The sequence below is a fragment of the Antennarius striatus genome, chromosome 1 (assembly GCF_040054535.1).
Source record: "Antennarius striatus isolate MH-2024 chromosome 1, ASM4005453v1, whole genome shotgun sequence".
Lineage (NCBI taxonomy): Eukaryota > Metazoa > Chordata > Actinopteri > Lophiiformes > Antennariidae > Antennarius > Antennarius striatus.
This window is the reverse complement of record NC_090776.1, coordinates 16,659,089-16,683,144: the sequence shown is the minus strand read 5'-3', so window position 1 is coordinate 16,683,144 and position 24,056 is coordinate 16,659,089. Positions and strand designations below refer to the sequence as shown.

The 24,056-nt window shown below is 41.1% G+C and overlaps 1 protein-coding gene across 2 annotated transcripts in view; it reads left to right on the top strand.

The window, feature by feature from the left end:
- LOC137592066 (chromodomain Y-like protein 2) overlaps nt 1-24,056 on the top strand; it is a 38,527-nt gene that overhangs the window by 8,786 nt on the left and 5,685 nt on the right. For both annotated transcript variants that reach the window (XM_068309942.1, XM_068309953.1), the window contains exons 2-3: nt 9,703-10,288; nt 19,838-20,055. In XM_068309942.1, the coding sequence (XP_068166043.1) occupies nt 9,703-10,288; nt 19,838-20,055 (804 nt within the window). The remainder of the gene's footprint in view (nt 1-9,702; nt 10,289-19,837; nt 20,056-24,056) is intronic.

The window sequence follows — 24,056 nt, the reverse complement described above, 5'->3', positions numbered from 1 at the left end:
ATTCACGCGCACATACACACCTAGGGACAGTTTAAAGCTGCCCCATCCACCTGAAGTGCATGTTTTTGGAGGTGGGACAAAACCGAAGAAAACCCACGCAGACACAGGGAGAACATACAAACGCAGAACAGGAATTGAACCTGGAACCGTCTTGCTGTAATGAGCCAGGTCCATGAATTTATATCATTTCCTTTCACTTTTTCAAACATGCGATTTGGACTTTTTAGACATTTTTTGCTTGTTATAATAGCAGAAGTTGGTACTAAGCAGAAAATGAATTTCACTAAAATACAACTAAGTATTTGATGCTAAAAATATTTTAGTGGAAATAAATGTTGTTAGCAAGAAGCATTTACCGTATTTTCCACACTATAAGGCGCACCTAAAAGCCTAAAATTTTCTCATAAACCCGTAGTGCGCCTTATAATCCGGTGCGTCTTATATATGGATTAATATTCATATTAATATTGGTTAAAAACATGATCGCTGAAAAAAAGCCGGCATTCTGGCCGCCAGTCATGCCGCACTCCACCACCAGAGGAGCCCCCTCACAAGGCACTCGGGCCCACGCCCCCTAACAACGGTAGTCAAGGGGCGTCACCGAAGTCCCGGGTCTGACTGAGCTGCTGTCTGACAGTAGAGCAGACTGTAGGAGCACCGGTGATTACGTAGCAAAACACAAGGAACTTTCAACAATTCTATTAATAAAGGTTGACTGACTGACTGATCTCAGTATTTTATAACTGTTTGGCGTCAAAAATAACCCACTTTAAACTTAATTGGTCTTAAAAATGCCATTGTACTGTCATCTGGAATCTAGTGACGGTCCATTCTATTAGTCTGTGGAAACACACGGAGAAACTGGCATAAAGGTGAATGAAAGACCCTCAAAGCTGAACTTCCAGCCTTTTCTGAAATTTCAAGAGTAGAATCACTGCTAGACAAAGGTGCCAACGGGTGTGCTGCAATTGATTTACAAATGTGTTGGTAGCTCTGGGCGGGCGGCGGAGGGTCGCATTCAGGCTTGTGTATTCTGTCTGCAGCGACGTGAGATTCACGGCGGTGAGACACCGACGTTAAAGTCAGTTCTAGGAGTAAAACAGCGTGACATTAAAAACAAGGACACACAGCAGCAAATAGCTGCACCTCACCTTCGACTGGACTACTGATCGATCGAAACAATATTTAATTAATAAACGAAGATGAAAGTCAGAGCTTAAATATCTGCTTAGAACTTCAGATCAGGAAATAATCCGCTCTGTTCGCACTGACTGCACTCGTAATGAATTTAACCAGTTTTTAATGTAAGGTTTTTTAATATGCGTGTTGACTTCTTTCTAAGATGGCAAAGTGATCAAGTGATCAGGTTTCCTTGATGAGGCTCAGAATGGCTTATTGACATAACATTAGGGGCCATTCAAAGGTAGTCATGAAGTCATGAATGCAATCATGACTGCCTGAGCAGCGCGGCTCTATCTAGTGGACAGATTGCGCAACTACATCTGCTGCAGTTCATCAAATAAATTTTATTTATTATTGTGTGCGCCTTATAATCCGGTGCGCCTTATATATGAAATAAATTATCAAACAAACAAATTATTGACAGTGCGCCTTATAGTTCAATGCACCTTATGGTGCGGAAAATACTGTACAGGAAAAATCTCATGTGTACTGAATGTCCCTTTGCTTTTAAAAATTTAAGAACAAGCGCACAAAGAATAATTTCTTAAATTAATGCGACTATTTTGGAATAGTGAATCACTCCTGTTGTCAGGATTGTTGAACTCAGGAAAATTCCTGAGAGTACTGATTGTAATATTCTAGAAAACATTAGCATCAATTCAACAGCATTTTCATTGCAATCCTTGTCTGTCTATATTCTGTTCCAACATTTGAGTTTGAATAGAATAAGCGATAGGAGCAGGTTTGTTCTTCACAGGTTTGTTCATCAAAGTAATTGCAAATTGAGGAAAGAGAAAAATACATCAGCTGTTATCTGCGGTTGTATCGTACATCAGGCCTCTTAACCTTGTGGAATGCCGACGTGCTCTGAAGACACACACACATCAGGGAGGCATTTTAAAACCATGTGTTGATCCAGTCTGAACAAACTGAAGGGGTGACAAAGAAGGGAATTTGTTTCAGCGTTTTTGAACAATGCCTGCTCGAAGGAGGCTCTTCATTGTTGTTTACATACCTCTCACTGAACCGTTCATGAACTGGGATGAAAGAAATAACCCCCATCTTATTTCTAGGTCTTTGATACAGCTATGATTTACGTTGTCGTTGTTCCCATTTGAACTCAACCTGTTTGAATGTGAACAGAGAACACTGATTCAGTTTGATCATTTGTTTGTCCTTAGTCTGTCTTAACTTTCATTGCACTTCAGTTAAAGCAATGTGGCCGCCCGAACCATAAATTATCATATCAAAGCAGTGTGTACCACAAGCCTTGGTGGGTATGTCTGCTTCTTAGGCAGGATGTTCACTTGTCTGTTTGTTTTTCCTGAATTGAATTTGTTCTTGCAACATTTTGCCATCTTACAACAATATCACAATGTTTTCATACACAAGTCGAACCAACTGAACCAGTTTCATGTGTTCCCCACTTGACAGGGTTTTTTTCCCCATTTCCATGACTGACAAGCAAAAAATAAAACTACTTAACCAGGTATATAATTTGGTCTCTTCTATCTCACTTCATGCTGTGAAGCATGATTTGTGGAGTGGTTATTTAGGTCCAAGTAATTATGAAGCAGTGTATGCTGTTTGTATTTTTTAACACAACAAATAAAGCTGTTTGGTATCAACACAACATCAGTATGGTTGTTGTCAGCATGGGCAGCCAGCTACTCTTAAGTTGGTAGTACGATTTAAGTTTGAGCTACTCCATCGGAGAGAGCAATAATACGTGGTTTGTGTGTTCCAAGTGCTACCTCGTAGCGCTTTGCCTCTGCACCTGCCAAAATTTTGTTGGGGAAATACATCACAGGAAGTAAAAGCCAAATGTTTTTTGGGCACGTGACGCCAGGATATAAGATGTGTGTCAGCTGTGAGTCTCATGCAATGTTGTTAGCCTCTTTCAGTGCCATTATAGGTCCTTCTCAAAAATTAGCATATTGTGATAAAGTTAATTATTTTCTGTAGTGTACTGATAAACGTTAGACTTTCATACATTTCAGATTCATTACACACAACTGAAGTAGTTCAAGCCTTTTATTGTTTTAATATTGATGATTTCAGTAAAAAATAAAGAAAAACCAAAAATCCCTATCTCAAAAATTAGCATATCTTGAAAAGGTACTCTAAACCAGCTGTTAACCTAATCGTCTGAATCAATGAATGAACTCTAAACACCTGCAAAAGACTCCTGAGGCTTTTAAAAACTCCCAGCCTGGTTCATTACTCAAAACCGCAATCATGGGTAAGACTGCCGATCTGACTGCTGTCCAGAAGGCCATCATTGACACCCTCAAGCAAGAGGGTAAGACACAAAGAAAATTCTGAGCGAATTGGCTGTTCCCAGAGCGCTGTATGAAGGCACCTCAGTGGGAAGTCTGTGGGAAGGAAGAAGTGTGGCAGAAAATGCTACACAACCAGAAGAAGTGACCGGATCCTGAGAAAGACTGTGGAGAAGGGCCGATTCCAGACCTTGGGGGACCTGCGGAAGCAGTGGACTGAGTCTGGAGTAGAAACCACCCACAGCCACCGTGCACAGGCGTGTGCAGGAAATGGTCTACAGGTGCCTCATTACCCAGGTCAAGCCACTTTTGAACCAGAAACAGCGGCAGAAGCGCCTGACCTGGGCTCCAGAGAAGCAGCACTGGACTATTGCTCAGTGGTCCAAAGTTCTTTTTTGATGAAAGCAAATTTTGCGTGTCATTCGGAAATCAAGGTGCCAGAGTCTGGAGGAAGACTGGGGAGAAGGAAATGCCATAATCTGCTGAAAAGCTTTATGGAGATGAAGATTTCATTTTTCAGCATGACCTGGAACCTGCTCACAGTGCCAAAACCACTGGTAAATGGTTTACTGAACATAGTATTACTATGCTCAATTGGCCTGCCAACTCTCCTGACCTGAACCCCATATAGAGAATCTGTGGGATATTGTGAAGAGGAAGTTGAGAAACAGCAGACCCAACACTGGATGAGCTTAAGGCCGCTATCAAAGCATCCTGGGCCTCCATAACACCTCAGCAGTGCCACAGGCTGATTGCCTCCATGCCACGCCGCATTAAAGCAGTCATTTCTGCAAAAGGATTCCCGACCAAGTATTGAGTGCATATCCGAACATAATTATTTGAAAGTTGACTTTTTTTGTATTAAAAACACATTTTTTTATTGGTTGGATGAAATATGCTAATTTTTTGAGATGGGGATTTTTGTTTTTTCTTTACATTTTTGCCGCAATCATAAATATTAAAACAATAAAAGGCTTGAACTACTTCAGTTGTGTGTAATGAATCTAAAATATACGAAAGTCTAATGTTTATCAGTACATTACAGAAAATAACTTTCTCACAAGGACCTGTATATATGTTGGCATGCTTACTTGTTAAATTAAAGTGGGGACCTTCATCAACATTATCTCTGTGAGCATAATATAACATTTAGCTCAAAGCACAGCTTCAGGTCAGATTCATGACACGGCACAAATGAGCAATGTGGTTTTCATCGACTTTCCTCTCGCAGCCTCCTTTAGTTGCCACATGATTAAATAGACAGTAGCTCATTACAAAGGCAGCCCCTCGTCTGTGTCTGGTTCCGCTAAGATGTCCTTGGTGAGTAAAAGAGAACTTGAAGTCAGGAGATCACTCCGTAATTCTTAGGCTGGATTCAAAACTTTGGTTTTTGCCGCCTGCAAAAATGATGAAGAAAACATTGAAGGGTGCTTCAGTCCTGCAGAAGATGTGACAAAAATGAACTGACATTTTAAAGTCACACTGCTTAAAGTAGCAATTGGGAACCAATGTAAATAGATCTTCTTTCCATATTTTGTAAAGCTTCTGCTGTATTTTGTTCACCACGCTTGAATCTAAACCACCATAGAGCCAGGGGGAGAGATTTACAGTTTCTTTGAGGCAGGCCTCGAGCCTGCTACCAGTATTGCAGTCATTTAAATTCTCAATCCAGTCCTCTTCTCAGTCTTTTTAATGGCTCCTTTAATGTAAATATAGCCTTAGTCACATATTTTCATCACAGTTCTGGTACTTGGTTGTGGTGGAGGATACCATTGAAACCTCTGATCTGTGCATACAAGTTTCCACCATACTTTCCACTTCTTTTCTTTTCTCTGCCTGTGCGTCTGTCACCGCAATGCTGTTACGTGTGACATTGATTGGGACCGTAAGCGACCTCATCATCTGTTCCCTTTCGTGACACCCCTGTGGCTCGCCATCAAATGATGCTTAGTCCTCTTAATGTGCACGGCACATCTAAAAACACAAAGAGCAGTTATTACCACAAATGCAATAAAACTGAGATGAAATCTCCTGACAATTTTCATCAGTCAGAGATCTGTTGTGCAAGACTAGATGTTCATAATAATTACCACCGATGACACTCTGGAGTTGAAATGAGTGAAGGCAACCTTCGGGTTGTGAAGTTGGTGCCCAATTTAATGGCTGTTTTGCTGATCAGCCCACAACACCTCCAGAGGGTGCAGCAGTCATCAGCTCACTTGAAGGCCCGGGTCAGATCCTTGCTTTTCATCAACAGGCACAGGCTGTGGCCCTAATTGGTGCCGCTTGCGCTAAAAGTGGATCACTCATGTCTAGTAGTTACCTCCAGTCTGGATTTGGCGAACTTGTACTCCTCTACCAAACTGGAAATGGACAGGTGTAGGCAGAAGGATGCTCTGCCTCAGGCACCTGGGAGGGCTACACCAATACCTTGCATACGAGCTAACCAGGCTTTCCAGCTCTTGCACCTTTTGAGAGTGGAACTTGATAGTGGCCATAGGAGAGGTGGAATTAGTCCACTAAAACTTCCAACTTTCCCGGGAGGAGGGTTCTGTCAATGTTTTCCACACATCTTGACAAGCCTGAAATGCCTGCTTTCTTGATTGACGTGTTTGTCTCTTTTCAGGAGTCCCCTCAGCCTATGAGCAACCACGCTGAAGAAGACTTTTTACCTCGATATTTAAAAGGCTCATCTGGCAGAACTGTCAAATTTCTAATGAGTGTTCTTCACAAATTTGAAGGGGTCTTTGTCGAGGCATGATCTTGTTTGCTCCTTCCTTCTAAGCTTTTTCAGGAGGTTTTCAGCTCTCCTCAGTGCTGTGAGCCTGCTTCGTACCTCTTTCTTTTAACAGGTTTATTTCCTCCTTGTCATCCTCTGTGGCCTTCTTCCATTGCTCTTTCATCTGCCTCTTCTTCTTGACTAGGTGACTTTTTCTGTCTGCTTTCTGGACTTGGAGACAGTTTGCCTTTGGCCACTCCAAAACATTCTGCTCCATAAGCATGAAGCAGAACATGAAGCTGTGCTACTTCTAAACAGCTCTGCAAACCTTGTTTCAAGTACTCTTACTGAAATTTTGTTTTTTCCTGCATGATAAAAGCTGCATTTAACATTGTCATCAGAGTAAATTGTGAGAGGCTTATGTAATATCAGTGACCTTACATGATGCTTGGAGATGTTGTTGTTTCTGATTTTTATAGTGCTAGTCATATGTCAGTACTTAAATGTACCTCTATGATAGACAGTGATAAGGAACCTAGGCGTATACATTTCCATCCAAACACTAATAAAGTTTACATTTGGATTCTGTCGCCAGAGTGCTGATGTTGCTGTGTAAATTCTGAGTAATGACATTTTATTGTGGTGTGTGTGTCTGAAAAGTCTGAATAGAAATTGTGCCTTTCTTTTCTCCTCATCCTCTTCTATGCATGCCATTTGTAGTGTTTGTTTTTTTTTGTGTATAACAGGTTGTTTTTTTGAATGAACAAGTAATCACAACTAAATATCAAGTTTAATCAACAAGACCTTTCCTGTCTCTGGGCTTGCACTAGGAGCTAGTATGACTAAGCCATTGTGGCTCAGTGTAAAATAATTGAGCAAGCCACAAAAAGCCACATTATGTGTCCAAGACAGCGGCGCAGTGCGCGGACGACTGACGCTCGTTGCGGGGGGCGTGGGGGGGGGCACCAGGGGGGCACCAGGAAATGTTTTGGAAAATGGGGTTGTTTTCCTGCATTCTGGTGCATTCTGAGGACAATCTTCTGTTCAGTTTACCTACAAAAATACACTAAAGTCAACAGTTCAAACTTAACTATCTTTATTTCTGTCCTACTTTATGCAGGTATGAATGTGAGATTCAACAATTGAAAACTTGCATTCAACATGTGAAGATACAGTCATACAAAATATTACTCAATGTTTACTTGTAAGTTTTACTTAGACTAGAAGACATTTTAACTTTGACCACCACCAACACCATTGGTATGCCATAGTTTATTTTATTTTTATTTTTTTAATTCAACAACATGATTTTTCATTTCAATTTAAAAAGGCATGGAAAATAGCAAGTGAGGTGAATACATATTTACATGCATTGCTGGTTATTCCTGCTGGTCATAGGTATCAAAAGTCTAAGACTACAAACAAGTATTGATAATATCTTTCATTTACCTTCTGATCGGTCTGTCACCACTCCTACCTCCTAATTAATGAGGACTTAAACACAAACTCTACTATAAAACACTGGATTCTTTTGATCGATCGTTCTCGCCTTGTCTTACACCAATTCGCGGGTTCAGCTTGTAAAAAAACAATATTTTGTTTTTCATTGGACGAAGGGTCATGACCCGAGTACATATTTAATGATCGGGAGCGTTCAGGTCAGTTCGGCTATTTCCGTCGGCATGCGGAAATAGCAGCGCTAGCGGAAGTAGCGACCGCCGCTAGCGAGCGACAACGTTTTAAGTTTTAGCCTTTTTTCTGTAGAAATAAGAACGCTACTGTGGCTACACAGTCTAAAAACCTTGTAGCCGATCTGGAATTTACTTCGCCTATGGCGAAGTGGCGAATGGCTAGCGCAAGCCCAGTGCCTAACTTATACAAACGGGAACAATTGACTGTCTAAAAAGCATCTTCTGAATTGCAAATCCAGTTGCATGCAAATCAGATTGATGTACAAAATAAAAGTGTATACTGTTTTCATGAGTGATTAGTCTTTCAGACACACACACACACAAACACAGTCACACAAAAGCATCCTGTAGTTTTTAGATGCCAGTCTCATTGTCACAAAATGATGAAGTGTGTGTGTGTGTGTGCGTGTGTAAGTATGTGTAATGTGAAATTTAAGACTCTAGTAATGTGCCCATTTTCTTTTTCTCAGTTCAGTGCCAAATAAACTCAGACATCAGACTCAGAATCTCATGATTCACCATTTAGCACTAGACATGTGGTTCCACTGGAAAGAACAGAATCTGTTGCCCTTTTTAAAAAATAAACCTAAGTGCCGAAACTTCTACCAAGCACTCACCTCAGGTTTCAACTTCTATCATCAAGAAACCACAGACACATTATGAAACTCAATTGACTAAGTTGTTACTGGTAAAAGATTTGCCTATTCACATTCATGGGGGCATTCCTAGATGTGACTTATTTCTAAACTTAACATGGAAAGAGCTGGGGTCTTGTTTAAATTTCCAATACATTTTCATTAAACGAATATATAAGTCACTCCTATAAGATTTTCCCAGTTTGCTGTATTAAGTAGCACCTTTCTAGAAGGAACTGAAAAGTCAGCATTCACCCATTCACATGGTGCTGCTTGCAGAGCCAAACATGCCAGGTGCCAACAGCTCATTAGAAGCAGCTACCATTCATGCATTCATTGCAAGAGGTGGAGATCAAGCCACAAGCTTTCCAATTGGTGGACAACTCCTTTACCTCCTGACTCACAGCCAACTGTGAATGATACTAAGACTATTCACATAAATACTGGGTGTCAGCAAGTACCCTAATATAAATGTAGTTGTACTCCACTGAGGAAAAAAATGGTGTATGTGCATCTCTAGTTTAGTTTTTGGTCACTGTTGGTTTAATATGCAATAAAAAAAAAAGATATCTTTGTTTCTGTTCCTCTCTGGTTTCTTATCCCTCTTTTGCAGGACACAGTATTTATCTTAACTTGATGTGTCTCAGTCATTTGACTGTCAATGTTTTTTTGTATGTATGTATAAACTGGATGTATATCCTATATGTGTCCATCCGTTGTAGACATATCTACCTATTATGCAGATAGCAAAAGTAGAAGCAGATGCGTTCTCCTCATCTGTTGATTTCATACCAGTCAGACTATGTTCAATATTCCTTTGAGCTTTTTTTTGTAAAATCAGCTGATGCTTTTTTTTTTTCAAGGTTAACTTTCATGAAACAAAATCTATTCTGTCAAAAAGAAACAGGAAAATTTTTATTTCATTGTGTTTCATAATATAGATTAAAGCCATACATACAGTACAATAATTTACACACTATGGCATTCTTTTTTCTTTTCAGAATGTCGACTAATCAATTACCCTTTGCAGGAAGTAGTGATTAACCATTCTGTTTGAGCCTGTATTTTGATGAAGAGTGAAAAGTATTCAGTGTTAACTATTGTTTTTAATGCGTTAAACAAAATCTCTTCAAGTCATTTTTCACTTTTTCACAGCATGGCAAAGCGTTATATTTTTTTTCATTTCTTTTTTTCAGGTGGAGCGAATTGTTGACAAAAGACGGAACAAGAAGGGTAAGTGGGAGTACCTGATAAGGTGGAAAGGCTATGGAAGTAAGGAGGACACATGGGAGCCGGAGCATCATCTACTGCACTGTGAGGAATTCATTGATCAGTTCAACAGCTTGAGACTGCACTCACACAAAAAGCAAAAAGTTCCAAAAACTCGTCAAGAGACCCTCATCTCAAGCCACCAATCTGCTGCTGAAAGCTCCAGAGCTCGGTCAGAGGCCCGAAAGAAGAAAAGGACTTGTGATCCAACTGTAAGAGTAGGAACTGTGCTAGGGATCGGAAATGAAGGATCGGGCCACACTCAGAAGCAGAAGAAGGTCGGTGTTGGATCTGGGAAGCATGCATTAGAAACCCTGACTTACAAGACTCCTCCAGTTGGGGTGACCCACTTCGTTCCTTCTGTGACGGTTCCTCATAATGGACTCCAAAATGGGGAGATAGAGCCTCTCATATACAGGACGGCAGCTAGGTCACATAAACTACCTTTGGACAGAGCAGAGGGAGAACCAAGAGATGTGGACACCACTGGACCGCCATTCACGACTGAGCTTGGTAAGATATTACATCCTGGTTCAAAGCGGTTATGTATTCTAATTGTCAGGATTTGTGTGTTTGTACGTCTGTTCGTTCGTCAGTTAGTCCACCAAATATCTTTGCAACCGTTGCAGATAGAAAGATGAAACAAAAAGCACTTTACTCAGGCAGCAAAGGGGATGAAAATGAGATGATGACCTTGACCTTGAGAAAACTAGTTCAAGGTAAAATTTCAACTTTTGTACACTCAGGAACTAAGATAGAAAGACGAGCGAGAAGGCCAGTGTGAGTACGACCATAGATCAAAGCTAGTGCTTTGATCAATGAAAGTAGGTCAGAGCACTAGCTTTGATCTTTTTTTTAAATTCAGGGGTGTCGTGGGATGTTGCAGTCTGAGTGCCTTGGTTCTAGTTGATACTGATATTGATAAAGTAGTCTTGGGAATTTAGTGATCTAGATATACATTATACATTGACATTCACATAATATGTTAAACATATGGTGTATTTGTATATTGTTTTTATTGTACCATACTTTCACATTTTCTCCTCGCCTATCCTATTCCATCCCCTCATTTCTTAACAAATTCCATCCTATCCTATACTAGGGGTCGGAAACCCATGGCTGTAGAGCCACATTTAGCTCTTTAGCACCACCCTAGTGGCTCCCTTGAGTTTTTTTCAAAAATGTATGTAAATGGAAAAAAGCTAAGGAGGGCTTTTTTTTGTTGTTTTAATATGGTTTCTATAGGAGGACAAGCCTGAGAAACATTCTTAACTTGGCAAATATTCGGATCTCCAGCTACACAACAAAGTCTGCTGGCTGTCCAGGGAGGGGATTTTGCGTGGCTTTGTTGCTTGTTTAGAACACGTGAAAACATTCCTGAAAAGCAAGGACGTGAACTACACACAACTGGAAGATGCCAAGTGCCTGGAAAAACTGCACCTCGTGGTAGATATGACAAGTCACCTAAACATGCTCAATAAAACTGTCCAGGAGCAGAGAAACACTACACTGCAAACACTGGAAGCTGTTGTGTCACTGGAGCGCAAGCTGACTGTATTCACCAGGGATTTGTGGCGAGGCTCTCTCACTTACCCCTCCCTGAAAGAGTCCAGAGACACCATCACCATCACACACTCAACTGTGACTATTTACAAGGAGTGATTGCTGATATGTGAGCTCCGTGTCGGAGCAGATTATCGAGTTCATCATTGCAATAAAACATAATGTGTTAACATAGGAATGGAAGTTAAACTTAAAGCACCAAATATCGTACAACAGGGTAGTCACATGTCATTGTCTCCAGGATGCGCTGCAGGGAAAATAAACATTTAATCATAAATGCTCATTATGTATTTGTAGCCTACTTAGTCATTTTGATAGTAGTCTAATAAAGCAAATATACAGTTACAGCCTGTGTTGCCTTCATATATGGCTTTAATTTTTTGTGGCTCCAGACAGATTTGATTTTAGTTTTTTTTGGTCCAATATGTCTCTGAACATTTTGGGTTTCTGACCCCTGTTATATGCTATTATCTATCCATTCGAATACCATCCCATTATCTATCCAATACCATCCTATCCTATCATATCTGTCTGTTCCTGTCCCATCATACCATCCAAATCTTCTATCCTTTCGGAAAGTCATCCCCACTTCCTCTATCCTTCATTATTTTGTCCTACCCTCTTTCCTACTCTCCTATTTTATATTTTACTGTCTTTCTGTCCTCTCCAATTCCTTCACTTCTCTCATCTTATGACTTATAATGACTGTTGTTGCTGTTACGTAATGACCTAATTTGGGGCGGCAGTGGCTCAGTGGTAGAGTGGGCAGTAGAGCGGGTCGTCCAATGTTCCTTAAATCGGCAGTTCGATTCCCTCTCTCGCCCAAAAGAACACCCGGAATGTGAGCTGGCATTGGGAGGTGTTAGCTCACCCCCGGAGCACTGCCGAGGTGCCCTTGAGCAAGGCGTCGTCCCCCTTTACAAGTTGCTCATTTGGGGCGCTCCACAAAGGGACTGCCCTCCACTCTACCTCCCCCTGCATGCCTACAGGCCCTCGTGTGTGTTCAGGGCTCGAAATTAAAAAAATTTCTTGGTAGCACTGGTGCTCCCAAATTTAGAAGTTAGTAGCACCAGCAAAGACTTTAGGCGCACCCACCCAAAAGCAAGGCAGTGACGGAGCGATAGAGACCGCTCCATCCATCTCCGTCCCACGCCGCTCTCCCTCGCCCAGGAGAGCAGCCGCAGCTGCGCTCTCATTGTTTCCTGGCAGGACCGCGGTCCTGCTCAGACTGTTTTGCACACATTCTCCGGCAGGTCCACACTCACGTGTCCGCGTCAAACAAACTGTTGCGGTAGTGCGTTCGAGGGTGCACACTCGGCGCCTATGCGTTTTCCCCACATCCACACAAAATGTATGAGAGATGCTCACCTGAGGAGGCCGCGTTGGTCCGCCTCCCGGTCAGGGGCCAAACCGAGGCACTACCTGGGTGTGGCTTAAATAGCGCATTGTGGCGCTGTCAGGCCAGCCTGGTACCTGGACTGAACCATTTTGGTTATTATTGGATTGTTTTGTATTTTAAAACATCACTAAAAGATGTCTTATGTTGCCCCAAACTCCACCAGCGGTTTTCCTCGTCAACCTCCCTTCGTTATGAGCTATTCTGTCTCCCTTCTTTAGTGCTTCGCTGTAGCTGTAAACTCACAGTGGTAGCGAGCTGTCTCACTTCCTGGTACGCTGACAGCGCAGGGTAGACAAACAATCTGATTGGCTGAACTGAGTGGAACTATTACCGTATTAACTGGAGGAGCAGTGCTCGCCATCTGTAGCCGCGAACTGCAAGTAAAAATGCGCCACAGAGAAAGAGCGAGAGAGAAGAGGAAAACAAGGGGCACCAGATTTTTTTGTCTAGTCGCACCGGTGCTCCCAAATGCATTTAATAGTCGCACTGATAAAAATTTGGGCGCATATGCAACCAAAATGGTCTCAATTTCGAGCCCTGGTGTGTGTGTGTGTGTGTGTGTGTGTGTGTGTGTGTGTGTGTGTGTGTGTGTGTGTGTGTGTGCGTTCCTGCGCACGCTACAGGGGCCTGTACAAACTAACGTCTATGCATGTGTTTGAAGTATTCACGAAGTGGAGTGTGCTCTTAATTTTCCTTCAAGGATCAGATCAGTAGATAACATTTTTTTAAAAATACCTCAGCAATGTAAATGTTAGAAAAGGATATAGAAATAAAGAGATATGTGTCAATCATATAAGAAATTACATTGTTAGTAATTTTTCTTGGTGAGATTAGTTAGAAAATGTCCAACCAGAATTGAAGTCTGATACCCCCTTTGTCATATAGTGACATTTGAATCAAATGAGATTAGTGATTGAAGCAAATAAAGTTTTTATTTGTTATTTAGTATTGCAGTACTTCAGCATTCTGTATCAATGTTTTGAAGGTAGAATGGGGTTTTTAGCTGATCTGCCACTTTGCCAGGAGCAGAAGCAGCAAACCAATGAGTTGATGTTTGATTATGAAAGGAGCAATCCATTTGTGCTTGTGCAACACCAGAATAAATAAACTGAGAAGGGCCATTGTTGTGGCACTAGTGCATTATCTTGCTGTAATCCCCATTTACATGACAGAGATTTCGCTAAAAAAAATTCAAACATTCTTAGATTTTGAACACATGACAGCGTTGTTGAGAATGATTATATGCACAGATCTGCCAAACCATTTGCATGCCAGGCCAGTAGTTAGCAGTGTAACAATACTCACAGCACAGGATAACACACCTGTTTTTTGTACACACCTGGCTAGTGGGTTGAAAGCAAGCATGTTGTCGAAAAAGAAAAAGGTTTTGTCAATTTATTTGGCAATTGTAGCCATGGCAGTTTCAAACAAGCGCACACTGGGGTCTGTTTTCAAAAGCATTTTGTCCCAAATATGCTGCTGTCTTGTAATCCAAACTGTGACAAAAGGTTACTGATTTATGCAAGAGCTCTTTAAATGGCCTGTTGACCTGGCAGTGTTAGGCTTATCAGCATTGTGTGAACTTGTTTGGCAAAGGCTTGAATGTAACAGATGTCGACTGATATGTAAAAGCCTGCAGTGCACCACCACCTGTCTAATCAGACCATGTAATGATGTAATAGCGTTATATGCTAAGACAATGTTTAGTTTATCGCAAGAATTAAACTTTTATTATAGAAGAGAGGACGGATTATTAAAGGATTCTAATTCTGATATTATCATGCTTTTAAATTCATATAATCTTGTTTCCAGCACACCTTGATGAAAAAAAATTTGCCTCTGTGACATCACCATGATCAAGAGGACTGAATTGTGTTGATGCTTTTACTTATCAGATATTAAATTAGACCTTTCAACCTACCTTTCAACCTCAAGTAACAATGCCAAGAATATTTTCTTGAAGCTTGGGGGTGGGGGGTTGTTTTTTGGTATTCTCACAAAACAGTTGCTCTTTAACTTAAAATCTGACTTGTGAATTTAAAAACTCTAGAGTCTTTGGGTGTTTTCAGACTAAGATTCAGTTCCAGCACATTGAGTTTGGCATGATTGAACCATGGACAGATGAGTCATAACAGTTTATTGTGTCGTACGAAATTTGCTGTGGCTCCAGGGCAGTGACTTTCATGTGCTAAGAAACCTTGTGGTAGCTTATCATCATTATCATTCATTCGTTCATTCATCTACCGTACGGCTTTATCCGCTGTAGTTGGTCACAGCGAGCTGGAGCCTATCCCAGCTGTCTTGGGCCCCGTCCACATGATGCCGGAACTTTTTGAAACGAAAACGAATCTTTTTGAAAACAATGGCCAGGGTGGATTTTTTTGAAAACGCTGGGTCTGCGTTGTCGTGTGGATACTGTAACCGCAACTTTTGTTATCCGGGGGGCGTTTCCCTGCGAGGATAACCGCTGTGACGTCATGCATTTGACCCGTGTCTACATGTACAAACGGAGCTAAAACCGGCTATTTACTGATGTACAGTATAACAGCTCCAAGTCGAAGATGTGTTGATAAACATACTTTGCATTTAAATATTTTAAATATTTGTTCGTCTGTTTCTTTATGTGTCATAAAATTTATATATTTTTTTATTTATTCATTCATTCACGTTCCTGCCAAAGATGCCGACGCCAGTTCTGGGTCAGACCAGGACACGCTGCCTGCTGGTGGGAGACCTCTGATGGAGGTCGTCTTCCAGGAGGAACGGCATGAATTTCCGCATGTCCTGGTCCACTCTCCTGTCGTTCTCGGAGTTGTTCTGCTTATACACGTGTTGAGAAACGCATTGGTACGTTTACGTGTGGACGGACATTTTTTTGAAAAAGCTGTCGTGTGGACGCGAATCGTTTTCGATGCCAGGTAAAAAAAGTTGCGTTTTCAAAAAGTTCCGGCATCGTGTGGACGGGGCCTTAGGATGTGAGGCGGGGCAAACTCCGGGTGTGATGCCAGTGCGCTGTGGAGCCACACAAAGACAGACAACCATGCACGCTCACACTCACTCCAATGGTCAATTTGGAACGGCCAATTAACCTGAAGCGCATGTTTTTGGAGGTGGGAGGAAGCCAGAGAACCCGGAGAGAACCCACAAAGACACGGGGAGAACACGCAAACTCCACACGGAGCAGGACTCGAACCCTGAACCGCCTTGCTGTGCGGCAACAGCTCTATCCACTGCGCCACCGTGCCGCCATCATCATTATCAATCAAAGTACATTGGTCAACTTTCCAGTTGATGCAGTGAAATGTGCATAAAACGAGGAAAATTTCTCTTAACTATCACAAAATGGGCAGCTTTCTGTTGGGATTAGGTCATAGAAGTTTTGTCGATTGTGATTTTATACTCTCATGAAAGATGGAAAAATTCACATAAAAGCTTTGTAAAGGCTTTATGGATTTCCTGACCTGTTTTTAGGTCAGTGTGCTGCCACCACCAAAGGATGTTGTAACTATAACTGAATCTTCTCATATAGATAGATGTCTTCAAGCCTGGTATGTAATCCAAAATGTGAAGTCTAAGGCAGATTAATGATATATATGGGAGTTAAAGCAACAAAGAGAAACATCAGACTTTTTTACAATACCTTTCTAGACAATCCCGAGTATCTAACCAGCTTTTCCTCTTTTCCCGATCTTATTTCTATTACAATCTAATCATTATATACAGTATTTTCTGCACTATAATGTGCACTGGATTATAAGGCGTACCCTTAATGAATTGTTTATTTTATAATTTATTCCATATATAAGGCACATTAAAAAAAAAAATTAAAATAGATTTAAAAAGCTAGTGGGCTATCCGTGCGCTATCCGTCCACTAGCCAGAGCATTCATGACTGTGAGTACCTTTAGTCTGCTGTGAATGGCCCTATTGAGCCTCATCAAGGAAACCTGATCACTTGATCACTTTGCCATCTTAGAAAGAAGTCAATAGGCAGAAGTCGTAGGCCCGTATTAAAAAACCTGACATTAAAAACTGTTTAAATTCATTACGAGTGGACCACTCAGTTCGAACAGGGCTGATTATTTCCTGATCTGAAGTTCGAAGCAGATATTTAAGCGCCGATGTTCATCTTCGTTTATTAATTATTGTTTCGATCGATCGGTAGTCCAGTCAGAGGTGCTGTGTGTCCTAAACAATTTTTTTAACCAGTTTTTAATGTCAGGCTGCTAATTTACTGGCTAACGTGACGCTGTTTTACTCCTGGACCGTCACTAGATTCCAGATGACAGCACAATGGCATTTTTTAGACCAATTAAACTTAAAGTGGTTTATTTCCGGCGCCACAGTGGTTGGGAAATACTGAGATCAGTCAAACTTTATTAATAGAATTGTGGAAAGTTCCTTATGTTTTGCTACGTTATCGTAGCCCCGGTGACCGGCTCAGTGAGAGCCACCACTTTGGCGACTCCCCTTGACTACCGTTGTTAGGAGGCGTAGGCCCGAATACCTTGTGAGGGTGCCCCTGGTGGCAGACTGTGGCATGACTGCCGGCCAGACTGCCGGCTTATTTTTCAGCGAACTTTTTTTAACTGATACTAATATTAATATTGATCCGTACACAAGGCGCTTCGGATTATAAGAAGCACTACGGGATTATGAGAAAATTATAGGCTTTTAGGTGCGCCTTATGGTGCAGAAAATACTGTATTCAAAACATCTGCATTTCTATCCAATGAAGACAACATTTTAACATTTGAAATAGTTTGTGAAAGATACTTAGCATAATCTTAAGAAATCAAATCACACACAGTGATCAATTTACAAGACAAAATGATGAATACTGCCCCAGCTCTCAGTGTTAAAGAATCTTTTTAAAATATTTCCAGATCCAGGTTGGTATCCCGACCATCACAAAAATGTAATCACCTGTAGGACATGCTGTAAAAAACAGGACCGCCCAAATAGTCTCCTCCAACTGTCGTTGGTTTAAACAAAAATTACGTGGTATTACGAAAGTTGGAGCAACATTGGGTAGCTCAGTTAAAACATCTGGAACAATTCTTAGATATATCTTTGGTCTGTCTGTACTGAAATTTTTTGCTTATAGATTTCTATACAGTAATTCTTCGCTTATTGGGCGCTTCAAGATGTACGGCTTCACTACATAGCGGATTTTTAGTAGTCACGTGATACCGTACACACATGCTATTGGCTGACGTGATCCGTGTGTGCGCTGCCTTCCGACTCACGGTTCCTCCTGCAACTGATTCTTTCATACAAAAGTTTTTTAAACAGTCTATAAGACTGTGGGAAAAGGTAATACAGATATACGGTAGTTTAATATCTGTATGGGGAGGGTTCATAAATTTTTAAATTATGCGTAAATAATAAAATAAATATTTGGTCACTGTATCGAGGAATTTTGTTTTTTGCGGGTGGTCCTGGAATGCATTAACCAAGAGTAACAACGGATTACTGTACAGGTAAATATTGACGTGTATAATACAATTACATGGCTAATGTCTGCGATCAGCCATGTACACAGATCATTTTAGTTTAATGGTTAATGCACCTGAGTTTGGTCTTTTAGACACATAAAATTGACACAATTTCAGTACAATGTATAATTATATATAATATATATATATATATAATTATAATTTTTAAATAGTACTGCTTAACTTACAGAGAAACATGTACTATAGGCTTTCTTTTGTCAAATATAGACAGCTCTTGAAGCTCCCTCTATGGTTCTTTACAACAGGAGCAGCTGATAACACTTTTGATTTCACCCCTGGGTCACAGTCCAGTGCTGCACCAGAGTGAATTATTACATACTGTATGTTTATATAAAGCTATTCTGTCCTGTTAAGCAGAATGCCCAGGTCAGATTGGCTGGGTTGTCGTTTTTTTATCATTACACTGGCACTGAGGTTTGAGACGTAATGTTTTAGGCTGTCCATCTATCTCTCTGTTCTTTTCTCTAAATGTAATCCCTGAGCACCTAGAGGGAGTGTCGCTACATCTGACAGGCATGAGGATGGATTTAAGGATGAGGATTAAAAGTTAGTGGTAAAAAGTCACTGTGACCTGAAAAAGAAAAGCTTTGGTGTAACTCAAGAACTTGTGTTAATTATGAACAAATAACACAAATTTCTCGGATGAAATGATGCAGTGATGAAATTTCATGTCCAAAAGGTCAGGCATGACATTGACTTTAACTTTATAGTTATAACTTGGGATCAGAAGGGGACATTGTGACCATATTTCACACTTGGACCGATATCGAATGGGTGACACTAATCTTGGGTGTCCATGTGTGAAGTGTGGTTTTATTGCATGGCTCTTCTGTGTTGCCCTCTTATCAGTTCTTGGCATGCTTCCGTAGGTTAGCATGAAAAATTCTTTGGACTTTCACATGTCAATATAATGAAATTGTCCATTTTGCCAAATGCAACTAATTAAATTCTAGTACAGTCAGGACAGACATGTACATAGTGAGGCAAGAAATTACCACTAATAGGAAAATATGAAATTAAAAATAGAAAGTTTACATTAAGAATCTGTCAGACTGACCTCACAGCAGGAAGTTCCTGGTCTCAAATCCACCAGAGGACTTGGAATTCTTCTGTGTGGCGTTTGCATTCTCTCCCTACGTCTCCACGGGTTCCCGCCAGGTTTCACAGATTCAACTCATTACCAAAAAACATGCAGAGGTGAATTAGTAAACTTAAAGTGGCCATAGGCTCAAATGTGAGGGTGATTTGTTATTGACTTTTAGGTCCCTGCCAGGGGACACAAAAATCATCAGGGACCTCCAGGGATAGGTTTGTCCATCTGCATGTACTAGATTGTATATCCGCTGCTCCTCAAATGGACCCTGACGGTGTGCATCAAATGATTATTTCCTTTAATTTGCCTATTGTTAACACTTTTAGGCATATTTGAAGGGGACCATTTGTCAGTGTTACTTTCACAGTGTGGTTGCCTCTTTCCTTAGATACGTTTTCTAGTTAAATGACGTGATTTAAATGAAATAGTTTTGTTGTAATGGCTGTGTTTAAAATTGAAATTAGCCTGTTCTCTCTCCTCCATGTCAGCCTCGTCTCTGACCAATGGCAAGATGCATCTACACAGCTCAATAAAGCGTAAGCTGGTGGAGGACAAAGGGTACGTATTCGACAAGCGACTCAGGTATAATGTGCGACAGAATGAGACCAACTGTCGATTTCGAGACATCGTTGTCAGGAAGGAGGAAGGCTTCACGCATGTTCTGCTGTCCAGCCAAACAACGGACAACAACGCCCTGACGCCAGAGGTGAGGATGAAAATGCACACTCACCTACATACAGAATAGTCTTTTACCACTTTTTCAGTTTCCTTTTGTGCACATGGCCTGCATTTTTTGTTTTTCCCTGTTATGTAGGAATGTCTCAAGATATAACATTTTAATCGTATCCCGGCTGACATGTAACTCTGCTTGGGGGTGAATATAAATTAAACATGTTTTCTCATTATCTGGTCCGGGAAGAAGCATCTTTTTAAAACTGTTGTTTTATGTGACAGATGGCAGGTGTGAATACATTTAGGGGGATGAATCTCACACTGGGCATTAGTGAAAAGCAAAATGTAATAAATAAGCAGAAGAAATGTTCTGATATAACTATTGGACTTCTTTAGACTGAGGTAGAGTTTCTTTAAAATCTACCCTATTCCAGGGATTTCTTTAGATTCAGTTTACTTGGACATGTCCTGGTGTTTGTTTTGTGTGCTGAAATAAAATCGCACATTTGTGTTTGAGGACCTTATATTGCCTGTGAATTAACTTGATATTGACGGGTAAATACTTTTTTCTCTTCTCAACAAGCTTGACAACAAGCTTGTCAAGCAGCTTGACAAGCACAAGCTCCAAGGCAAGTACCCAAAGGAGGATTACATTATTATCCCCGCGATCAACAATCTGGGGGTAATTTCAGCTGTCAAACAAGCCGATCTAATGGGGATCAAGGCATTTTAAGAAGAAAATAATGCTCTAGAAAACAAAGAAGGAAAGCCAAAGCTGGTCAAAAATCTCAATTGCTTCAGTATAAAATCCATTCTGGCAAGAAAAGCATGAGCGTGAATGTCAAACTGCACTTATTGAAACAAAGGTGAATTGAAAGGTGAATGGTGCCTGTATGTCATCCAGCCTTATGTCATCTATTCTTATAGCTGCAAAATGTCATCTTAATTTATGCAGCGAGGTCATAATTATTATTTAATTGTGCTTTATCTGGGGACCCTTAGAGGTGGACAGGGTTGTGCTTGTTGTGTAGGAATAACTCTGAACACTGTTAGAAATCTGTTAGAGATTGCAATGTTGAAATTTTCCTGTTCAAACAGGCATCTGTTAAAAAAGGAAGCTCAAACAATTTCATGGCTTTCACAATGATATACAGATACTGGACAAGCAGCTTGTGTAAAATGTTTTAATTGTACTATCAGTGACAGAATTTTATGCTGACTGACAGCCATGATCATGCTTGATGACAATAAACCCAAAAAGTTTTAGCAAATTATCAACTACTTGCTAAGGGTTAGGGTTAATTTATGTAATCAAGTTTCTTGCTATTTTTAGGAGCACTTTCGATCAACTGTGGTGATAAACCAGCAGAGTCCTCTCTACGGTTGTTTAGGGTGTTATTTTCTGTGTCACACTGTGTTCAGACACTTATGACATTTTATCCTCAGCAATTTGCCAACCACTTACTATTTCTGTGACAATCAAATTCGTCCTCTGAAATCAACCTATATTAGTAGAACACCACCTCCTGCGGTGATTCATTATGATCTGTCATAGGGATAGACATGGATATGTGTTCTGTCAAAGTCTGTCATTTTAACATTGGATCTAGAATAATAACAATCTCAGCACATACTCAAAAGGAGACTCATTAGCATATCTTAACATATTTGCTTGTATGCTACCTTTAATTTTTTTTTGTTTTAATTTTTAATTTTATATACTGGTTTGATCCCCGAAGGGAAATTAAGCACGCACACTGTAGCTAATGATTCAAACGCATGCATACATACACTGTATATATTAGTGAGTACAGGCCCCTGTAATACACACACCATACACAAGGGGGGCCTGTAGGCATGCAGGGGAGGTAGAGTGGCAGGCAGCTCCTTCTTGGTGCGCCTCAAATGAGCAATTTGTAAAGGGGACGGCACCCTGCTCAAGGGTGCCTCGGCAGTGCTCCAGAGGTGAGCTGATACCTCCCACTGCCAGCTCACCTCCGGGTATTTTTTTTTTGGGGGGGGGGGATCGAACCACCTATCTTAAATCATAGGACGACCCGCTTTACCACCCGCTTTACCACTGAGCCACTGCCGCCCCTGAGGAGGAGGAGGAGGAGACATTCACGAAACATAATGGCAGGTTAGCATTTCTTGAAGATGTCCATCCACAATACTGAATGCAGATAAAGGCCTTTCTCCTCTGATGCTGCAGCTTCCTGTCTTGAGACAATCCACAATTGTTAGCCTGCAGAAAAATACCGCCCTGTTATTTGTTCATTTCCAAAGTCTAATCAACAACAAGCTGCTCCATTATATTTCCCCAGGAAATATTCAGTCATTTACTTTCACAGTTCGGTAGATGTTTTTGCCTAACTACACTTTTGATTGTTAGTCTGTTCACATGTGGACTATTTCATGACTGTTGTGGTATTTTAGAATCTTTCATTAAATTTTGTGGATTTTCTCATGAAAAAATAAATGTTGCATTTTGTGAGACTGACACTGCAGGCTATATATCAGAAATGTATTTAAAAGTTAGACCTGCTATTGTACGCTTCTTTTCCTTTTGTCTTTTCCCCTCGGGGGTCGCCACAGCCGATCAGTCGCCTCAATCTAACCCTGTCTTCTGCATCCTCTTCTCTCACACCAACTACCTTCTTGTCCTCTTTCACTACATCCCTAAACCTCCTCCCACTTCTTCCTAGCTAACCTCTTTCTCTGTCTACACTCCTGTACCTCCTCATTCCACCACCAAGTCTCCTACCAAGTATTCTCCTACCTGTCTCCCTGATCACATTAGCTGTAGTTGTCCAGTCATCTGGAAGCACTTCCTGACCACCCACAGCCTGTCTTAACTCCTTCCTAAAAGTCATGCAACACTCTTCCTTTTTCAGCTTCCACCTTTTCATCCTCTGCTCTGTCTGTGTCCTCTCCATCTTCCTCCCTACCAGAGTCATCCTACACACCACCATCCTATGCTGTTTGGCCACACTCTCGCCTACCACTACTTTACAGTCACTGATCTCCTTCAGGTTACACAAGATGTAGTCTACCTGTGTGCTCCTAACTCCACTCTTATAGGTCACCCTATGTTCCTGCCTCCTCTGGAAGAAACTATTCACTATAGCCGTTTCCATCCTTTTTGCAATGTCAACTACCATCTGTCCTTCTGCGTTCCTCTCCTGGATACCAAACCTTCCCATCACCTCCTCATCACCTCTGTTACCTGCACCAACATGTCCATTGAAGTCTGCACCAATGACAAGTCTCTCACTTCTAGGTATACTCTGCATCACTGCATCAAAGTCCAACCAGAATTTCTCCTTCTCCTCCAGCTCACATCCTACCTGTGGAGCATACCCACTAACAACATTGAACATCACACCTTCTATTTCTAGCTTCAGACTCGTCACTCTCATTCCAACTCATTCTTCAAGATAACTCTTACTCCATTTCTTTTACCTATCTACACAATGATAGAACAACTTGAACCCTGCTCCTTAACGTCTAGTCTTGCTACCTTTCCACCTGGTCTCCTGGACACACAGTATGTCTACCTTCCTCCTCTGCATCATGCCAACCAACTCTCTACCTTTTCCTGTCATAGTTCCAACATTCTACATCCCTACTCTCAGTCCTATACTCTTTGCGTTCCTCTTTTCTCTATTCCTACAAACACACTTTCCTCCTCTCCTTCTTCGACCAACAGTAGTCCAATTTCCACCGGCACCCTGTCGGTGAACAGCACCGATGGTGGTCGTTAACCCGTGCCTCAACCAATCCGTTATGGAAGTCATAGATTTGATTCACATGTTCGATTTGGCAAAAGTTTTACGTCGGATGCCCTTCCTGACACAACCCTCTGTATTTATCCGGGCTTGGGACCGGCACAATAAGACACTGGCTTGTGCCCTCTTGCAGCTACATTTGCCCTTTTGCGGCTATTGTACACTAATCTAGTATAAAATTGAAAAAATGTAAAACAAAAGTTTTTGTTTTGTGATAGAATTGACATTTTTGATTTGTTTTCTTTGA